The sequence below is a fragment of the Prorops nasuta genome, unplaced genomic scaffold, assembly GCF_024137725.1.
Source record: "Prorops nasuta isolate Cenicafe-Biocafe unplaced genomic scaffold, Cenicafe_Pnas_1.2 PNAS00010, whole genome shotgun sequence".
Lineage (NCBI taxonomy): Eukaryota > Metazoa > Arthropoda > Insecta > Hymenoptera > Bethylidae > Prorops > Prorops nasuta.
In genome coordinates, this window is record NW_027116807.1 from 1,852,633 (window position 1) to 1,870,777 (window position 18,145).

The 18,145-nt window shown below is 37.1% G+C and overlaps 2 protein-coding genes across 3 annotated transcripts; both read left to right on the plus strand.

The window, feature by feature from the left end:
* Positions 1-1,387: 1,387 nt before the first annotated feature.
* Positions 1,388-7,802, plus strand: bowl (brother of odd with entrails limited). 2 transcript variants are annotated; one of them, XM_066732305.1, is made up of 4 exons: positions 1,388-1,689; positions 1,783-1,963; positions 2,568-3,345; positions 3,423-7,802. In XM_066732305.1, the coding sequence occupies exons 3-4, from the start codon at positions 2,579-2,581 to the stop codon at positions 4,309-4,311; spliced, it is 1,656 nt and encodes a 551-aa protein (XP_066588402.1). In that variant the 5' UTR covers positions 1,388-1,689; positions 1,783-1,963; positions 2,568-2,578; the 3' UTR covers positions 4,312-7,802. The 2 variants fall into 2 exon arrangements, with proteins under 2 accessions (XP_066588402.1, XP_066588403.1); XM_066732306.1 differs by having other exon boundaries at positions 1,388-1,963; positions 2,561-3,345.
* Positions 7,803-9,764: 1,962 nt separating this feature from the next.
* Positions 9,765-17,320, plus strand: Top2 (topoisomerase 2). Its single transcript, XM_066733257.1, has 17 exons — positions 9,765-9,903; positions 10,743-11,084; positions 11,166-11,409; positions 11,479-12,745; positions 12,818-13,406; positions 13,478-13,709; positions 13,785-13,984; positions 14,067-14,202; positions 14,285-14,584; positions 14,806-15,039; positions 15,109-15,300; positions 15,381-15,504; positions 15,596-15,797; positions 15,866-15,951; positions 16,027-16,146; positions 16,217-16,335; positions 16,429-17,320. Exons 2-17 carry the CDS (start codon positions 10,768-10,770, stop codon positions 16,573-16,575), a joined length of 4,509 nt encoding a protein of 1,502 aa, XP_066589354.1. The 5' UTR covers positions 9,765-9,903; positions 10,743-10,767; the 3' UTR covers positions 16,576-17,320.
* Positions 17,321-18,145: the final 825 nt, after the last annotated feature.

Below are 18,145 nucleotides of genomic sequence, written 5' to 3' on the forward strand. Positions count from 1 at the left end.
GCAATACAGAATAAATAAATAAAGTTCGGAATAGAGGAAATTATAGTGTTTAATAGTGTTGCGAGTGAGTTTATTTTTCGAGTAATATAGAGAGTCTGAGATTGTGTTCAGCGAGTAGTATATCGTTTAACGTGGCGTACAATAAAACAGAAGAGATTAAAACGAACGTTATAAAACTATAATCTGGATCAGCGCATCGTTACACGTAGCAGGGAGGGAGAATGAAATAGAAAGAGAGAGAGACTAAGCATGGTAATCTCGAAGCGGAGGAGAAACTGGATCGTGCGCGAAAGCTAGCAGCCGGAGAAACCGGCAGCCTGCAGGGATCGCTCGATCAGGAATCCCGGTCCATGAGTCCAGAATCCCGAGACCAGGACGTCTCGTGGCCCCTAGAATGAATCGCTTCTCCCGTGTAAAGCCGACTGGGCGTCGGCGGCTGCTGCCAGTAAGAAAAGAACGAAAAGAGTAGCTAGCAGCTCAGCCGGACAAGGACAGCAGGGAAGCTGGTTATGGGAGAGGGATAAAAAGGAAGAGATGGAACGAATGTTGCGGGAAAGAGAGAGAGACTCGATCTCTCCAAGTGCCTCTGGCTAGCGCGGTGCACCGACCGCACTCCTCTTGCGCCCATCATCCGCGATCCCCTTCCCAGTGCCGGCGCCGTACTTTTCCGCAGGTGCACTTACGACCTGTCTCAGAATTTTTCTATCCTCGTCCCAAAATCATCCTGGTACTGTTGCCGCTCGAGCATCTCTGGCTTTCGGTTAATATATATGCGTTAAAGCGCAAGTCCTTCGAAGGAAAACGCGTTTCTCTCCCGAAAAGCCAAGGAGGTCTCTCGCCGAAGAACGATATGCTCGCGAAAGGGTGGCAATGGAGGCTGTTGCGAGAAATCTCGTGGATCGTAGGAGGAATTTTTACATCGGGGAAGGCTCGCGGTCGTGGACCGAGAAGCAGACGAGCAAGGGTGGTGGGGTGGGGATTTGTGGAGAGGCAGGTAAGAGGGCCCAATGTGGTAAGAGTACGCACCTGCGCCCCATACCATTCCTGAGAGAGTCGAGCCTCCTGCGTTGAACCTGCGCGGCTTCGCGCTGCTGGCAGTGGTAGGTAGGTAGATAGGTAGGTATGGCATACGTAGGAGCCTGTGGATCTCCCCTCCTCCCTCCCACCCCCTCCCCCCTCCTTTGGAAATTCAAGGGGAGAGCCAGCTAGCTCCGTCCTCGTTGCCTCCGCTAGTAGTCGCGGTTGATGCCTTTCGCTCTCTCGGACTCTCTCGGGCGCAGGCGCGCTTACCAGCCACGGTTAGGCCGGAGAGTTGGAGTTGGTGCCTCGCAGCATCCAGCGGCAGCGCTACTAGCGGCAGCCAAACGGAAAGAGTCCCCCGCGCGATCTCGCTTGTGTTCCATGTGTGTGCACTGTGCGTGTGTCATTGGTGCAAGGGTGTGCGTCATGAAGCCTACCTGGCGGCGTCCGACACGCAGTAAGCTCGCGCTCGCGCTACTAGATTCACCGATTCATCAGCTTCTTCTGCTCTCCCCGCGCCAAATTTAACCTTCGCTCACGAAACCACCTGAAATTCATCCGATCGGTCCTCGATGGTTACTCCAGAGGGGAACCACTTCCGTCGCTGATAATGGGAATATCTTACAAAAGTGAACAAATAAACCAGTTAAACGTTTCTCTTGTGTTTATGTATGTATGTGAGAAATCTCTTAATAGTGCCGATAGTGTTAGTGAAGAGGTGAAACGTTTGCAGGAGAAATCGTAGAATTCTTATCTTTTTAGCCCTTGTCCGTTGCTGGGCGTTCAGTGCAAATGCTTCGATTTTCTTAACGGTGAGTGATCCTCTTCTCAAGGATATAACTACTATTCGTGAATGGATACAAAGATGAGAAACTTTTGCTGGAGGGACTATTGAATCTTCTGGGAGTGACGAGTGCTTTCTCGACGTTAGGAAGCTTAGTAGGTGAGTAAATAATGAAGAACGGGATATCGGGCGGAATTATTCGTCCGTAAATCGCGGCTTCCTTCGACGTTTTTACTCGCTGCGTCCCCGAACGAGCGTTCGCGAGCCAACATGGCCGCTGGGACCAGCCATGACCGCTGGGTCTGCGGAAGCCATGTTGGCAGGTGTGCTCGAGTCGAGATAATCAGTTCACGTTTGTGGAACGCACGCGACAGATAAGGCAAATTTTAGCGCGTCAAGCTTGAAATAATACATGATAGCTAATTAAATCACCGAATCGTCCTAATTAGCCTGCCACGCACTGCAGTTACACATCGTGCGATCTCCTCGTGGAAATTGCTAGATATACGGTAGCTGATTGTTCTCCACGTTACTTTCCGTACTTGGATGCTTTCTTCGCGTTGTTCTTTACTTTCAGTATTTTAACGCTACCCTTATAAATATTGTACATATGTCAGCTGTTTAATCGAGTGAAAGAAATGATCTAACTACGAATATTAATATTGTTTGCATATATACAAGAGCGGTCAGTTGTTTCTTGCTCTTTTAGATGCATTCGCTGGGTCTTTGGCGATGAACACAATGACATGATTAAAGATTACAGGTTCCACCAAAATGCCGACGGATTTAGTGGTGACATCGGTGCCGACCTCGATCCCGGAGGATTCAGGCCGAGGGCTGGTAGCGGTTTCGAGGTCCGGGACTGATTCTTCGACGGGCACCTCTTCCAACAGTAACAGCGGCGGACAATCCCGAGGATTCAACCCGTCCGGATCGTTATCTGCCTATCACCATCACAGGCATGGATTGGTAGCTGGCCTGGGCCATCATCCTCACCATCGTGAATCCTCGGCATTCGTTCCTGTGGTTCCTTCGAGACTACACTTGGCTCCCTATCCTGCCGAGATGCATCCTCACTTATCCGGACCACCGACTTCCTCAGCCGGAAGCGGAAATCCCGACCACGACGTGAACACGGAATCCTCCGTGGCGCGGAAGCCATCATCGTCCAGTTACGAGATAATGGCTATGATGGCTGATAAGCGGAAGGAATTAGCTGCCAGAGCTTTGTTACTGCCACCGCCTCCACTGTTGGAACCTCCGCCTGGTTATCCCGTTTTTGCCGGTCCGTTCCCCGGAGGCTCAGCCCTCTATCCACCTGGTGGACCGTTGGCTCATCAACATTTGGACCGAAGGTTACTCAGGGCTCCGGGTAGAGCGTCCCGTCCGAAAAAACAATTTATCTGTAAATTCTGCAACCGTCAATTCACCAAATCGTACAATTTGCTCATTCACGAACGTACCCACACCGACGAAAGACCGTATTCTTGCGACATATGCGGTAAAGCATTCAGAAGGCAAGATCATCTACGGGACCACAGGTATCGACAACCACGGCCGTTTAAGCGTTTCGCTCAGTGTTTCCAATACCTCCTGGCTAATCGTTGTATACTTTCAGGTACATTCACAGCAAGGAGAAACCATTCAAGTGCGGAGAGTGTGGAAAAGGATTTTGTCAGAGTAGGACCCTGGCGGTTCATAAGATTTTACATATGGAGGAGTCGCCACACAAGTGCCCGGTGTGTGCACGGAGCTTCAATCAACGTAGCAACCTGAAGACTCATTTGCTGACTCATACGGATCACAAACCTTACGAGTGCACTTCCTGTGGCAAGGTATTTCGCAGGAACTGCGACCTTCGAAGACACGCACTGACCCACGCGGTAGGTGACGTGCCACCAGAGGCTTTAGAGGAAGCCCTAAGGGACGATGACAGCCCTGAAGAAGATGGTGGAATCGAACCAGGGCCCTCGTCATCCTCCTCGTCATCGACCAACGCCGCTCAGCCCTTGTTATCGGCATCAACCAGCAACCCTGCATATCCACCACCTGCACATTTGACTCCAGGTTCATCGCCGTCTACGCCTTCCCAGCCACCCCAAATCTCGCAGAGACCACAGCTGCAGATTAGACGTGACCTTTTACCCGTGGGGAAGCCGTCCATGATGATCAGTAGCACTTCCGCAAGTGGTCACAATGCTCACTCGAGCAGCCACAATCCGCCAGGTGCTCTACCACCGCCTCCTCCCCTTATTCTCTCCTCGTATCGTCGAAGGCTTGGCTCACCCGGACCTTCCAGGGCTCTTCTGGAGCTCCAGGAACGGGAAAGGGAACGAGAGCTTGAAATTGAGAGGGAGAGAGAGCGGGAACGAGAAAGGGATAGGGAAAGGGAACGCGAAGAGGAAGCTGTTCATCTGCCACGATCGGCCACTCCACAACCTCCCCAGCCTCCTGCAAGGCCACCCCCGAGGCAAGGTTTCACTATAGCTGATATCATGCGTCGGTAGAAGAAAGAAAATCATCCGAGTTTCTTCAAGAATAGGTATCAACGACTAGCGAGAGTATAGAGCAATATGGAGACAGATCTGTACTCGTTCAATATCATAATTTTTGGCAAAGATCTTCCGCTATTTAAAAGAGCAGCACATTTTTTTTCGTGTGACGATATTGGGTTCATGGAAACTGTATATTATAAATGGAGAGAGGTACGATTATAGAAAGTGGCTTTCCTTAAGTTTACACGCATCGGCCTAAAATGTGCTAAAAACTAACAATCGCATCATTTTTAAGCGTAAGTAAATGGCAAATTTTATAGACACACCAAGAGATACAGATGTTGGTGGATAATTAGTGTTGAGAGTATGTTAACTGGAAGTAACCGATAGAAGAAACACTCGTTCATCCATATTTTGGAATTGTAAAAACAAATGTTTTGCTATTTAATCAACTTCTCTTTAAAATAGAGTAATTGAAATATTTACAACTGCACCTTTGTGATAATCAGTAATTCGAAAAGTAATAGTACGAAACCAGTGACTTTAAATGTTCTGATAGATCTAGTGTTAAGAAAACATATAGTAAGAAGACGATGTGTGTAAACGCAATATTGATATTTAGCTTTCAAAAATAAGTGATACGACTATAAGTAGAGTATTTCCTTTACAAAAATATATTTAAAGTTGTTGTGAATGAAATATGATAAATTATGCAGGAATATGTGAGATTTTTAAAAGTGATGGACGTTGGGTACGATTACGTTTGAGCAAACGAAGAAAATATCATCCGGTTTTTTATAGATGATATATCGTCAAAACGAATAAATATTAACGTATTACTAAAGATGAAAAGGGAGAAGAAAGAAAATAAGAAATAGGAGGAAAACAAGATAAAATGATGTTTTAAAATTGGTGTGATAATGTGGGTGAGTGTATTAATACGATACTGTTATGTATCGTGTGCTATTTTCTTGTTTTTTAAACATTGCAATAACTTTAAGACTTCCATTTCCGTCCAATTTATATTTACGAGGGACCAAGTTAAACTTGGATATCGACCTATAAAGGAGCAATTGGAAAGTATAGAGAGACCGGTTAAGTGTGCCTTTTAAAACTACCGCGAACAGGGAGGTTATTTGCCACATATTGCTTAGAAAAAGAGAGATGGAGAGTAAACTGGAAAAATATAAACAAATTAATAGATGAAATGTTGAGTCTTATCTTCCGATGATACGGCATGCAGATATTTAGGACTGCAGGTGTTTTGACCAAAAGCGTAAGTGGGAAAAAATAATATAGTAAAGGGACAAATGGATTTCTGCAGAAGTTTTTTGGAGCAGCGACTACACACATTTTAGTTGGGTCTGTCCCACCGAGAGAAACAGTGGCAGGTGCAATACTGTATTGAGGAGATACACTTAGATCCTGCGACAGGTACTAACTGCTCCCTTCTTCAACAATATACCGACCCTCGTTCAGGTACCGTGTCCTTCTTCTCTTTCATCGACAAAAGCCATTAAAAATCTTTTGTGTTTGCTCCAAACTAAAATTTCTACAACTCTGGGGTCCATCGTTCGCATTTGTACTACTCAAAAATCATTATGATCTCTCATACAACAAAAAAACGTGATCCTAACTTACACACAAAATCTTTAACATATCAGAACGAAAAATAAACAATATTTTTTCCATTGTAAGACAAGTGATCACCCCAGCTACTACTGTAAGCTTTTCCTGAAGACCCAAGATAACCGCTACCGTTTTCAGTTGACAAAAAAAATGCAAAATTTTTAACGCTTCGTCTACTTTACAAGTCTCAATGTGAAAGGTTTTGCATTCCGTTGGACCACTTCAAGAAATTAATCCCTTCGTGCTGCTGCGTGTGTATCGTTTCCGATGGAAACCGGTTTTTGACCCACCTGTGCCGCCGCCACCACAATCTCTACTGCCGCGCCATATCGGCTGGTCGATATTTTTATCGAAATACGTTCTTACTTCTTCCGTTTGCATAGTTCTATGAAGGGGTTAACGAGATGGTCCTCAAACAATGCAAGGCCTTTCTGTCTCGATATGTTTTAGTGGTTTTGACGAGAGAAAGAGGAATTAAATTCCCTGTGTGAAAGTAGTATGAACATGCCTGTGTGCTTGATGTAAAAACAATATTAAAAAATGAAAGAGAGAGAGAGTCGAATATATGAGAAAAAGTACCGCAATGCATGCAATGATTTTTATTAATTATATGTATAGTGATATACAGGGTGATCTAGAAATGTTGTCCAAACCGAAAATCCTAGATAGAAGGTCCGATTCTGAAAAGAAAGCTCTTATACAATTTTTTAATATTATCAATATTTTTTTATTTACATATCAATATATTTAGACTAAGTGTCTATTATTTGTTATGTAGATCAATAAATATAAATAATAATAAAATAATTTATATGAGTTTACCGTAAATAGAATATAATAATAAAGACAGTCTAGTAATTCGTCTTCATGTTGATATCATTTTTCATTTTACATAAAAATAGGTATAAGATTAAATTCATTAAGTCGATAGATACAAAAACAATTATATAAAGGTCTGTTTAGACGATCATATATATGTGTTAAAGTCGTTTGACATATTAAATGTTATTAGACCCTGATCGTATAAATATCCGAATTTATGCACATATATACATTAAAAAATATTGAATATATTTGAAAAATTTAACACGCTTCTGTTATTGTCTAAACAATCCCTAACTCGTTAATTATGAGCTATATAAAAATAGTATAGAGATGTGTTATGGATATGATATTAAGCAATAAATAGTTATTGATTTTTTTCATATTGAATTGATATTTAACGATTTATGTAATTATTTTTGTAGGCTATTGACATAACAAATTTACACTTAGACGGATGTTTATTACAATTTGAAAAATATTTGGTATATGAGAAGAAAGTTGTTAAACTTTTTCTATCATTATTATTATATCTACAGAAAGACATGCATCTTTTTAATATTATTAATATTTACCTGCCTCTCTAACTATGTATTCAATTTCTTGGCCTAAATATATATATTGGTATATAAATCATTATATATAAATGTTGACAATATTAAAAATTGTACAAGTTTGCTTCTCAAAATCAAACCTTGCATTTAGGGTTTCTGACTTGGCCATTAATCCTGGGTGACATTGTATGTAGTATATATATATTTTTATATACACAATGTACAGCTTGAGCCGTAAGCACGATAAATTACAAATACGCGCGGACGGCTTAAATTTCCTGTTATCTTCTACGACGTTATTGATTTATATCTTACATGAATACTTATATATGTATTTAGATTTATATGGAAGTTAAGCAATTTGTAAATTATATTAAGATGAATTTAATAAAGTGATTAAATGACTATAGACAAAGATAATACCTCTTAATTTTGGGTAGAAATGAAAATAATAATTTTTGTACCGAGCATAAAACAAGTAAGATAATAGTGTTTGTGAAATATTAGCATAGAGCTATACCATATAAGACCGATATTGATCTATTAATAATAATATTATTTACTTTAGACATTACTAATGTAATGCAGCAGTATCTCAATGTAAAAGTTTAATTAAACCTTCGCTTCACTCGCATAAAAATTTCAAACTAATGCTTTCATGTTACAATGTCTAAAAATCTCAGACACTGTCATTTTTGACTTACTTTTATTACAGAATACACATTTAAAAATGGTTTTACATTATTTTATGTTAGGATAAATAAGGGATATATAGCTGAAGAATAATTTGATTTAATTATTTTATTAATACTATGAATATAAGAATTGAGAATAATAAGACAATACATCGTGTGTTTCACAAGCATTTATTCGTCTTGTGTCGCAAATTGTCCAGCGCATATACGGCGTTATTGACGACTGATTTAAAATTCATTATACCACTTTAACGGGATCCCTCACGCGTGCTTTACCGACAGTACAAGTCAATAAACAATTCGTTTAAGGGGATCCCTCACGCGTGCTTTACCGACAGTACAAGTCAATAAACAATTAGTTTAATAAAATTCAAAGGCGAAGCAAATTGAACAATCGGGCATTTGTTGGACAATGTGCCAGTCCTAACGAGTCAAACGAACTTAAAAACACTTAAATTAGTTGAGAAATAACGCTGTACAATTGTGCCGCGTTCTTGAAGAGAGGTTACTTTTGGTTATTTCCACTTCAAGAACGCGGGACAGTGGTACAGCGTTATTCTTTATCCGATTTGAGTTTTGTTAAACTCGATTGACTCGTTAGAATTGGCACCTTGTCATAAAGAAGCCTGTTTTTTCCATTTGCTTCGCATTTGAATTTTATTAAACGAATTGTTTATTGACTTGTACTGTCGGTAAAGCACGCGTGAGGAATCCCGTTAATGACATCACGAATTCGCGAATGCTCTTTCTGAAATAGTCAGATTTTTTAAAAACAAAGAAAAAATTTTGTTTGATATTGCTATTTTATGGATTTGACCGATGTTAAGTTTAAACTGAGGTGTCTAAAGCTTAATTAAATTGTGACTATGAAATATGCATCTCCGCCCAAAATTCTCGTTGCTTGATAGGCTTGATGATGCTGTCATTTAGTAATATTTTTTCGCCTCTTATTGGCTTTATAGGGACCGTGCTGGACCATGCTGGACCGTGCATACTAATACAATGACAATGAGATGAGAATGTCATTAGTGTATATGTATACATACTATTAGCACAAACTATATCGGTCAATTTTCGTAGTTTAGAGTATGTATACATACATTGTATACCAACTTATTGACATATACTATATATATATATATATATATATATATACACAGCTACACATTGGTTGTGTCAGGCAACCCAGCACTATCTAAGCGCTGACTATAAATTATACGACACGATTGGTTATTTCAGGCAGTTTTCTGCTGCGCAGAATCAGCGCTGAGTGGCCCTGAACACAACTATTGGGTGTATCTAGCCGTCACTCAGCGGTCTCAACCGCTAAGTAAAATATGCTTATAATTGACCAATTTTAACTGATCAACCAATCATACTCGGATTTTACTTAGCGGCTGAGACCGCTGACTGTCGGCTGAATGCACACATTAACACTTCGCTATCATTGGGTGCATTTAGTCCAGACAACAGTTGCGGAACTTTTGAGTAATTCTTTTTAAATTCCTACTTCTATTGGATAAAATTATAGGATCTAAGAGTAATAGCCAATAACATACACCGCTCCTTCAACATTTTAATTGCTGCACGCTTTCTACCCAAACCTCATTTTAACTGATGCATTTAGAAACAGTAGTATATATAGTATGGTATAGTATGTATACTGAGCTCCCTCTACAATCTACACTTAATTTAGAGTTGGAGTGGGGGAAACCGCTTCAACGCTTCAACGGCTTCAACTTACCGCCTTGCCATCTGTGTGTTGTGGCGCCAAAGGCACGTTACAAGACAAGGTAGCGATTTCAGCTGCTTGCGACATTGATTTGAAGATTATTTGGAAAATTGTAATAAGGAGCAATAAGGCTTTTAGAACTGTAAGCATGATTTTCGTTGGTTGAGTGAAGGTAATTATCTCTCTTTAATGCTTTAAATAACACGTTTTAACAATGATATCTACTACTCTTTGCTCGTAGTTACAATGGACGATGCATAAACCACTTATTTCCTACTGATTTTTGTAGATACCTTTATTTTTTCTCAATCATTACGGAAAACAAATTGAAGTCCGTATATTTTAATCTCGATAGGATAGGGCTTTTTCAGTTTTTGTAAAGAAGGTTAAAACTTCGTGTATTTAAGGATGCCATTTTCGAAAAGCAGGTGTTTGCATAAAATTGGCGTCTCAGCCTTTTGGCCAATTAGACAGCGATGCTTTCCCGCCATGTTTTTAAAATTTTAGTAGGGTATGATCGTATTTATGTATTAAATCATTTGGCGAATCTTCAGATTTGTTAAACTTAAGCACTCGGTCCATTCCTTTTAAAATATTTGTTAAACAAGAGCAGTCTTAGGTCTGGTCTTACAAGTCTTGTTTAAATGTAATTAAATTAAGAGTCCTATATTATATTTTATATATAGAACAAAGTGTACTTAATCCTGTTTATAAGTGTGAGTCCGACCAATACCTGTACGGTAAAATTTTACCATGTAGGATTGCCAATTTTTCGAAAATACGTATGCTAATTGGCTAATTCACAGCAAATTGGCAATCCTACATGGTAAAATTTTACCTTACAGGTTTTGGTCGGACTTACCCTAATCAAGGCTTATGAGAGTGGACCTTAACTTTTATCAAGTGATTTTTGAAAATATATTTATTCAAAAAAGTTATTTTTCTTGTTTAAGTGAAAAGCTACATCTATCAAATAAATATGCCATAATTAAGTTTTATCTTATTTTTCAGAAATTTAAAATCAAATCTTAGCAAGATGAGTTCAACAGTGGAAAATGGTAAATCACCACCTAGTGGTGTTGCAAAAAAAGGCACTAATAAAACTATTGAGGGGATCTATCAAAAAAAGTCGCAAAAAGAGCATATATTACTCAGACCTGATACATATATTGGTTCCGTAGAGTTTGTTCAGGAGCCTATGTGGGTTTACGACAAAGAAAAAGATATGATAGTGCAAAAAGAGATTAAATATGTTCCAGGATTGTATAAAATATTTGATGAGGTTTTAGTGAATGCTGCTGACAACAAGCAACGTGATCCTAAAATGGATATGATAAAGATTGATATTGATGTGTAAGATTTTTAATTTGTCCTGAAGTCATGATATTGCAGAAAATAAATAAAATATAATATGTAATATTGATAATTCTTTAGGGAAAGCAATACAATATCTGTATGGAATAATGGCAAAGGTATTCCTGTTGTTGTACACAAAGAAGAAAAAATGTATGTGCCATCTATGATCTTTGGTGTTTTATTAACATCATCTAATTATGACGATGCAGAAGAAAAAGTAACTGGCGGTAGAAATGGTTTTGGTGCTAAGTTATGTAATATATTCAGTCATCGCTTTACAGTTGAGACTGCCTGTAAAGAGTATAAAAGATCCTTAAAGCAGGTGAGAATTAATTTTCAAAAGAGACATGACATATTAAATTGAAATAAATGCTTACACTCTCTTTTGCAGACATGGGGCAATAATATGGATAAATCTAGTGAACCTCGTATAAAAGAATTTTTTGGTGAAGATTTTACTAAAATAACATTTTCACCTGACCTGTCAAAATTTAAAATGGAAACACTTGATGATGATATTGTATCGCTCATGTCTAGAAGAGCATATGATGTGGCAGCATCTACTCGAGGAGTTAAAGTTTATCTCAATGGTAAAAGAGTTCCAATAAAAAACTTCAAAGACTATGTTGATATGTATATTAGAGGTAAAGAAGATGATACTGGTAATCCTTTAAAAATTGTGTATGAATCTTGTGGGCCACGGTGGGAAGTAGCCATAACCCTTTCGGATAGAGGATTTCAACAAATGTCTTTTGTAAATAGTATAGCTACGACAAAGGGGGGAAGACACATTGACCATGTATGTGATTTAATAATCAAACAATTAACAGAAACAATAAAAAAGAAGAATAAAGGTGGAGTACAAATTAAGCCATTTCAAATTAAAAACCATCTATGGATATTTGTAAATTGTCTTATAAGCAATCCTGCCTTTGATTCTCAAACAAAGGAAAACATGATATTGCAATTAAAAAGCTTTGGCTCTAAATGTACGTTTAGTGATAAGTTTATACAATCAGTTATGAAAATTGGTATTGTGGAATCTGTGCTCTCTTGGGCCAAATTTAAAGCAGATAGTCAACTGCAGAAACTTGGTCCAAAATCTAAACAGAAAAAATTGCAAGGTATGCCTAAACTTGAAGACGCGAACGATGCTGGTACAGGAAAGTCTTTGGAATGTACTTTGATATTAACTGAAGGAGACTCTGCTAAAACAATGGCAGTGTCAGGTATTGCATCCATTGGAAGAGATAAATATGGTATTTTTCCTTTAAGAGGTAAAATTCTTAATGTGAGGGAAGCTACGCATAAGCAGATCCTCGAGAATGCCGAAATAAATAATTTAATTAAAATCCTTGGGTTACAATATAAGAAGAAATATGAAACTCGTGAGGATATGAAAACGCTTCGGTATGGCAAAATGATGATTATGACTGATCAAGATCAAGATGGCTCTCACATAAAAGGACTACTTATTAATTTTATTCATCATAATTGGCCATCTCTGCTAAAGTTGAATTTTATTGAAGAATTCATTACACCTATTGTGAAAGCTTCTAAGGGATCTCAAATATTATCATTCTTCTCTCTGCCTGAGTTTGAATTGTGGAAGAAGGAAACAGACAATTTCCATACTTATAGAATTAAATATTACAAAGGTTTTTATTTAGAACTAAAAACACAGAGAAAAGCAGCGATGAACATTAATAATTTTTTAATTCCTTTCACAGGTTTGGGTACTTCTACTGCAAAAGAAGCAAAGGAGTACTTTGAAAATATGGCTAGGCATAGAATTCGATTTAGATATGAAGGTGACCAAGATGATCAGCATATCATAATGGCTTTTAGTAAAAAATGCGTTGACCAACGTAAAGATTGGCTAATGAATCACATGACTGATACAAAGAGAAGAAAAGAAATTGGTTTAGGTGAAAAGTTTCTTTATGAAAAAGACACAAAAGCAGTTACTTTTACAGACTTCATCAATGTTGAGCTAGTTTTATTCAGCAATTACGATAATGTTCGATCAATTCCTAGCATGGTCGATGGATTTAAGCCTGGACAAAGAAAAGTTATTTACACCTGCTTAAAACGTAATGACAAAAGGGAAGTGAAAGTGGCTCAATTATCTGGTTCTGTGGCTGAACATTCTGCCTATCACCATGGTGAACAATCTTTAATGGGGACTATCATAAATTTGGCACAAAACTTTGTAGGAAGTAACAATATCAATCTTCTTCAACCAATCGGTCAATTCGGCACCAGACTATCAGGTGGAAAAGATTCTGCTAGTCCTCGTTACATTTTTACGATGCTTAGGTATTTCGGTTTTTGATTAACGATCTTCAAAGATACCTGAAATAAGGATAATTTAATTTTTTTTATCATAGCCCACTAGCAAGATTTATTTTCCACAAACACGATGATGCTCTCCTTAAACATGAGTATGATGATAATCAGAAAATCGAACCTGTATTTTATGTGCCGATTATTCCTATGGTACTTGTAAATGGTGCTGATGGCATAGGAACAGGTTGGATGACAAAAATCCCAAATTACAATCCGAGAGAAATTATTGAAAATTTGCAGAGAATGATGGATGGTGCTGATCCTAAACCAATGGTAAATTTGTATTTAGGTTATCTAACGGTTTTACTTATATCTTTGTTTTTAAAAAAATCATCTTATTATATTTAGAGTCCGTTTTACAAAAACTTCAAAGGAACAATCGAAAGTTGTGGTGAATTCAGATATGTGATTAGTGGTGAGATTACAATAATTGGACCAGATAAATTAGAAATCACTGAGTTACCAGTGGGGACCTGGACACAGGCATATAAAGAGACAGTATTGGAACCTATGTTGCATGGAACTGATAAATGTCCACCTGTAATAACGTTAGCATTCAATTTTTTTTATGTTATTCATCAATATAAAACTACAAATGCTAATTAATTAGATGCTCCTATTTTTTTACAGAGACTACAAAGAATATAATACCGACGTCGCCGTACACTTTATCGTATTTGTATCTCCTAACAAATTGGTGGAGCTTGAACGGGACGGCCTTCACAAAGTTTTTAAATTACAGACAACGACGTCCATCACATCAATGGTATAAAAATAAGTTTTTTAAGTAATATAAGAAATAACAGACAGTATCCCTTTTTTATAATATATGAATTAATTGCTTTCAGTGCGCATTCGACGACAATCAATGTCTTAGAAAATACGACTCTGTCATTCAAATTATGAAAGATTTCTATGATATAAGATTGAAATTTTACGAGAAAAGAAAAGATTATTTAGAAGGGATGCTGCAAGCGGAGGAGAGGAAATTATCGAATCAAGCAAGATTTATTCTTGAAAAGTGCGATGGCACTTTAACTATTGAGAATAAAAAGAAGAAAGAAATGATAAGCGAGCTAGTAAGACGAAAATATGAGTCGGATCCTGTAGTAGCATGGAAGATGGCACAGAACCGTGAAGAAGCTCTAGTAAGTAGTTCAATCAGTTGAAATGTGGAAATAATGTAATGTTAGTAATAAATGAATTATTTATTTTCTTTGGTACAAGGAATGTGAAGTAAGTCGAATTTAACTAAATTTTTAAATTATTTTTTTTTGTCTTATCCCCTCATAATTGATACTTTTTACACATATTATTGTTTTAGCTCTAAAGTGAGAGTATTACTAACATGCAATGTCATTAATTTAAGGAAGAGATAGCGGATAACGCAGAGGACGAAGCTTCAGCATCCTCAGCAGTAGTGCAAAAAGAAAACTATGATTACCTCCTTGGAATGACGCTGTGGTCTTTAACGTATGAAAAGAAAGAAGAATTGTTACGACAGAGAGATGAAAAATTAGCGGAGCTTAAGAGACTACAAGCGCGTACTCCGCCTTCTTTGTGGAAAGAGGATCTGGACAATTTATTAAGCGAATTAAATAAGGTAAGAAATATTTTTATTACAGGAATGATAGTAAGAGGAACCCCATAAATGAATATATTATTTTGGTAGATAGAAGAAAAAGAAATGAAAGAAGAATTAAAAATGGCCAAGAACGTTAAAAAGCCGCCGGCAAAATTCTATAAAAACCAAGATGAGATCCGAAAAATAACTCCAATAATTGATAAAGAATTAATGAAGAAAATTGAAAGGGCCAACATCGTATCGAAAGACAAGAAAGATGGAATAAAGAAACAGCCAAAGGTAAGTTCTTTTATTGTTGGGTACTTTTATTGTTTTCCAATTTATAATAATCGTTTATAATTCATTGCTGTAATGAACAGATTAAGAAGGAGCCGATTGATGAAAAGGATGAATTCGATGACTTGGTAAATAATGCAAAACCTCTTGAAGATAGGGTAGGCTCGACTCCAGATAAGCTGGAGAAAAAAGGAAAAGGAAAGAAGGGTATAAGAAATTTGATTTACTGTGTTACAATATGGAACGTTTTCAGAATAGAAAAAAATTTGTATCATCAATTTTTTGTTTATTGATACAGGTGCCAAACAAACGACACTGCCATTTAAACCTGTTAAAAAAGAAAAAGATGATGATAAAGAAATTAATTTTGAAAGTATATCTCCACCACCACCAAGAGCACCCCGAAGAACTAAAGCGAAAAAGATGAATTATTCAATGAGCAGTGAAGAATCGTCAGAAAGCGAAGTTGAGTTATTTTCCGATACGGAAGCTGACAAAAGGTTAGTATTATATAGTAATAAAAAAGATTTCATGAAAATTTATTAAAACTATAATGATTATCTTTCAGCAAATCTAAGCCTGAAGTTATAGAAGTTACAAACAGTGATTCCGATGAAAGCTTTAAAATGGAAACAAACCCACCAGCACCAAAACGTAAGTAATTTCAAAAATTTGTTTCTGGTATTTATTGATAATTGTTGTTTTATATCATTAATTTATAATTCGCAGCAAGTTCTGAAGAACTTTTCGATTCATTGATTGGTAACACTCCACCTTCGAAAGTTCAGAAACGGGTGATTGCGTCATCCAGTGATGATTCTCCTGTTAAAATGGATCCCCCTAAAAGAGGTAAATAGCGCGTAAATGAATACCACTAATTAGACAGGATTATTAATTGTTTGGTAAATAATTCTTGTAGCTGCACCGAATAAAACGGAAAATGGCGCTGGTGGTAAAAAAGGTAAAAAGCAAGGAAAGAAGAAAGCGGTATCATCGGATTCCGATAGCGAAAGTGATAATATTTTCTCTTCTAAAAAGGTCAGCAATAAAAAGAATATTAGTTTACGAGATGGAAATTTTGGTATTTAGTGCTAGGGAGCGTATTGATATAATTGTATACTTGAATTTTAGAATAAAAGACGAAAGAAGAAGGAAGATTCCGATTTTGAAGAATCGGTTGACTCCTCCCCAATTATAGCAAGAAAACCAACCAGCAGCCGAGCAAGAAAGCCAGTATCGTATGCATTTAAATCCGATGACGACGATGACTCTGATTGAAATGTATTTTAATGCGGATCGCATATAGATTTACTTAATTATTATGTTCGGAACGGTATCGGTAAAAAACAATTTTCTTTGAAGAATTTGAAGAGAACGAATTTTTCTGTATATTTTTTTTAGTATTTTTTACTTTCTATGGACTTATATACTGACATTTGTATGAGTTATCATTGTGTACATACCAAGGTATCTTTTAGCTTAAGAAAGCACCCTAAAATATTAAATGTACGAAAAGTCCATTTAGCAATCCCACGAGGTCCCGCTCTACTTATCTTAAGGTGTTATTACACGGCGTGTGAAGTGTGGAGTATCGCGCGGCGTGAATATTGCCATACCGTACCACTCACACGGCGCGGCGATTAGCACGCGGCATGCCTATTTAAATGGTATTTAAACCCTTATGAATAGAACAATGTTAGTACTATGGAAGATGACCTAATAAGACTATCACCTAAAAACGCTAAATTTACATTGGTCAAAAGCTGGTATTGCAGATTACAGACCGATTTGTCTCAAATCCTAAAATTAAGTATTTGGCAACGCTGGACTGTCAAACGTGCTGTCTGTCGTATGTGTGTGTTTACGCGTGGAAAGAAAGTATTTCAAAATATAAATACTACCAAAGAGTATTCTGCATAGTTCATTCAATTTTGGATTTTTCAAATTAGTATATGTTAACTGAATAAATTAAGAAGAATAAAGTACTTTGTGGGTATATTTATATTTTCTACAGGTATGTGTGTGTAAAAAAGGAAACTAATATTATCATATACTAGAAGGTCTGGATTATTGTAAAATTTTTTTTAATTGCCATATTTGAAATAATTAAGAGCCGAGACGTTAAGAAAAATATATATATTGACTGAACAGTCTTTGATAATCCAGAGAATAAAGAACATGCCACTGAAATGTTTAAAGTCGTCCAAACGTTATTTCAGTGGCATGTTCTTTATTCTCTGGATTATCAAAAGACTATTCAGTGAATAGATATATTATTCTTAATGTTTCGGCTCTTAATTATTTGAAATATTGCAATTAAAAAAAATTTTACAATAATCCAGACCTTCTAGTATATGATAATATTAGTTTCCTTTTTTACACACACATACCTGTAGAAAATATAAATATACCCACAAAGTACTTTATTCTTTTTAATTTATTCAGTTAACATATACTAATTTGAAAAATCCAAAATTGAATGAACTATGCAAAATACTCTTTGGTAGTATTTATATTTTGAAATACTTTCTTTCCACGCGTAAACACACACATACGACAGACAGCACGTTTGACAGTCCAGCGTTGCCAAATACTTAATTTTAGGATTTGAGACAAATCGGTCTGTAATCTGCAATACCAGCTTTTGACCAATGTAAATTTAGCGTTTTTAGGTGATAATCTTATTAAGTCATATTCTTATTGGGTCATCTTCCATAGCACCGTACAATGTAAATTTCGCAATTTATTGTGCTACAAGTAAATGTGCTTATAAATATTTGATAAATTTTATGCTATCTTAAAAATGTTGTTCAAACTTTCAGAACGTCGGTATGTTTCAACTTTATGG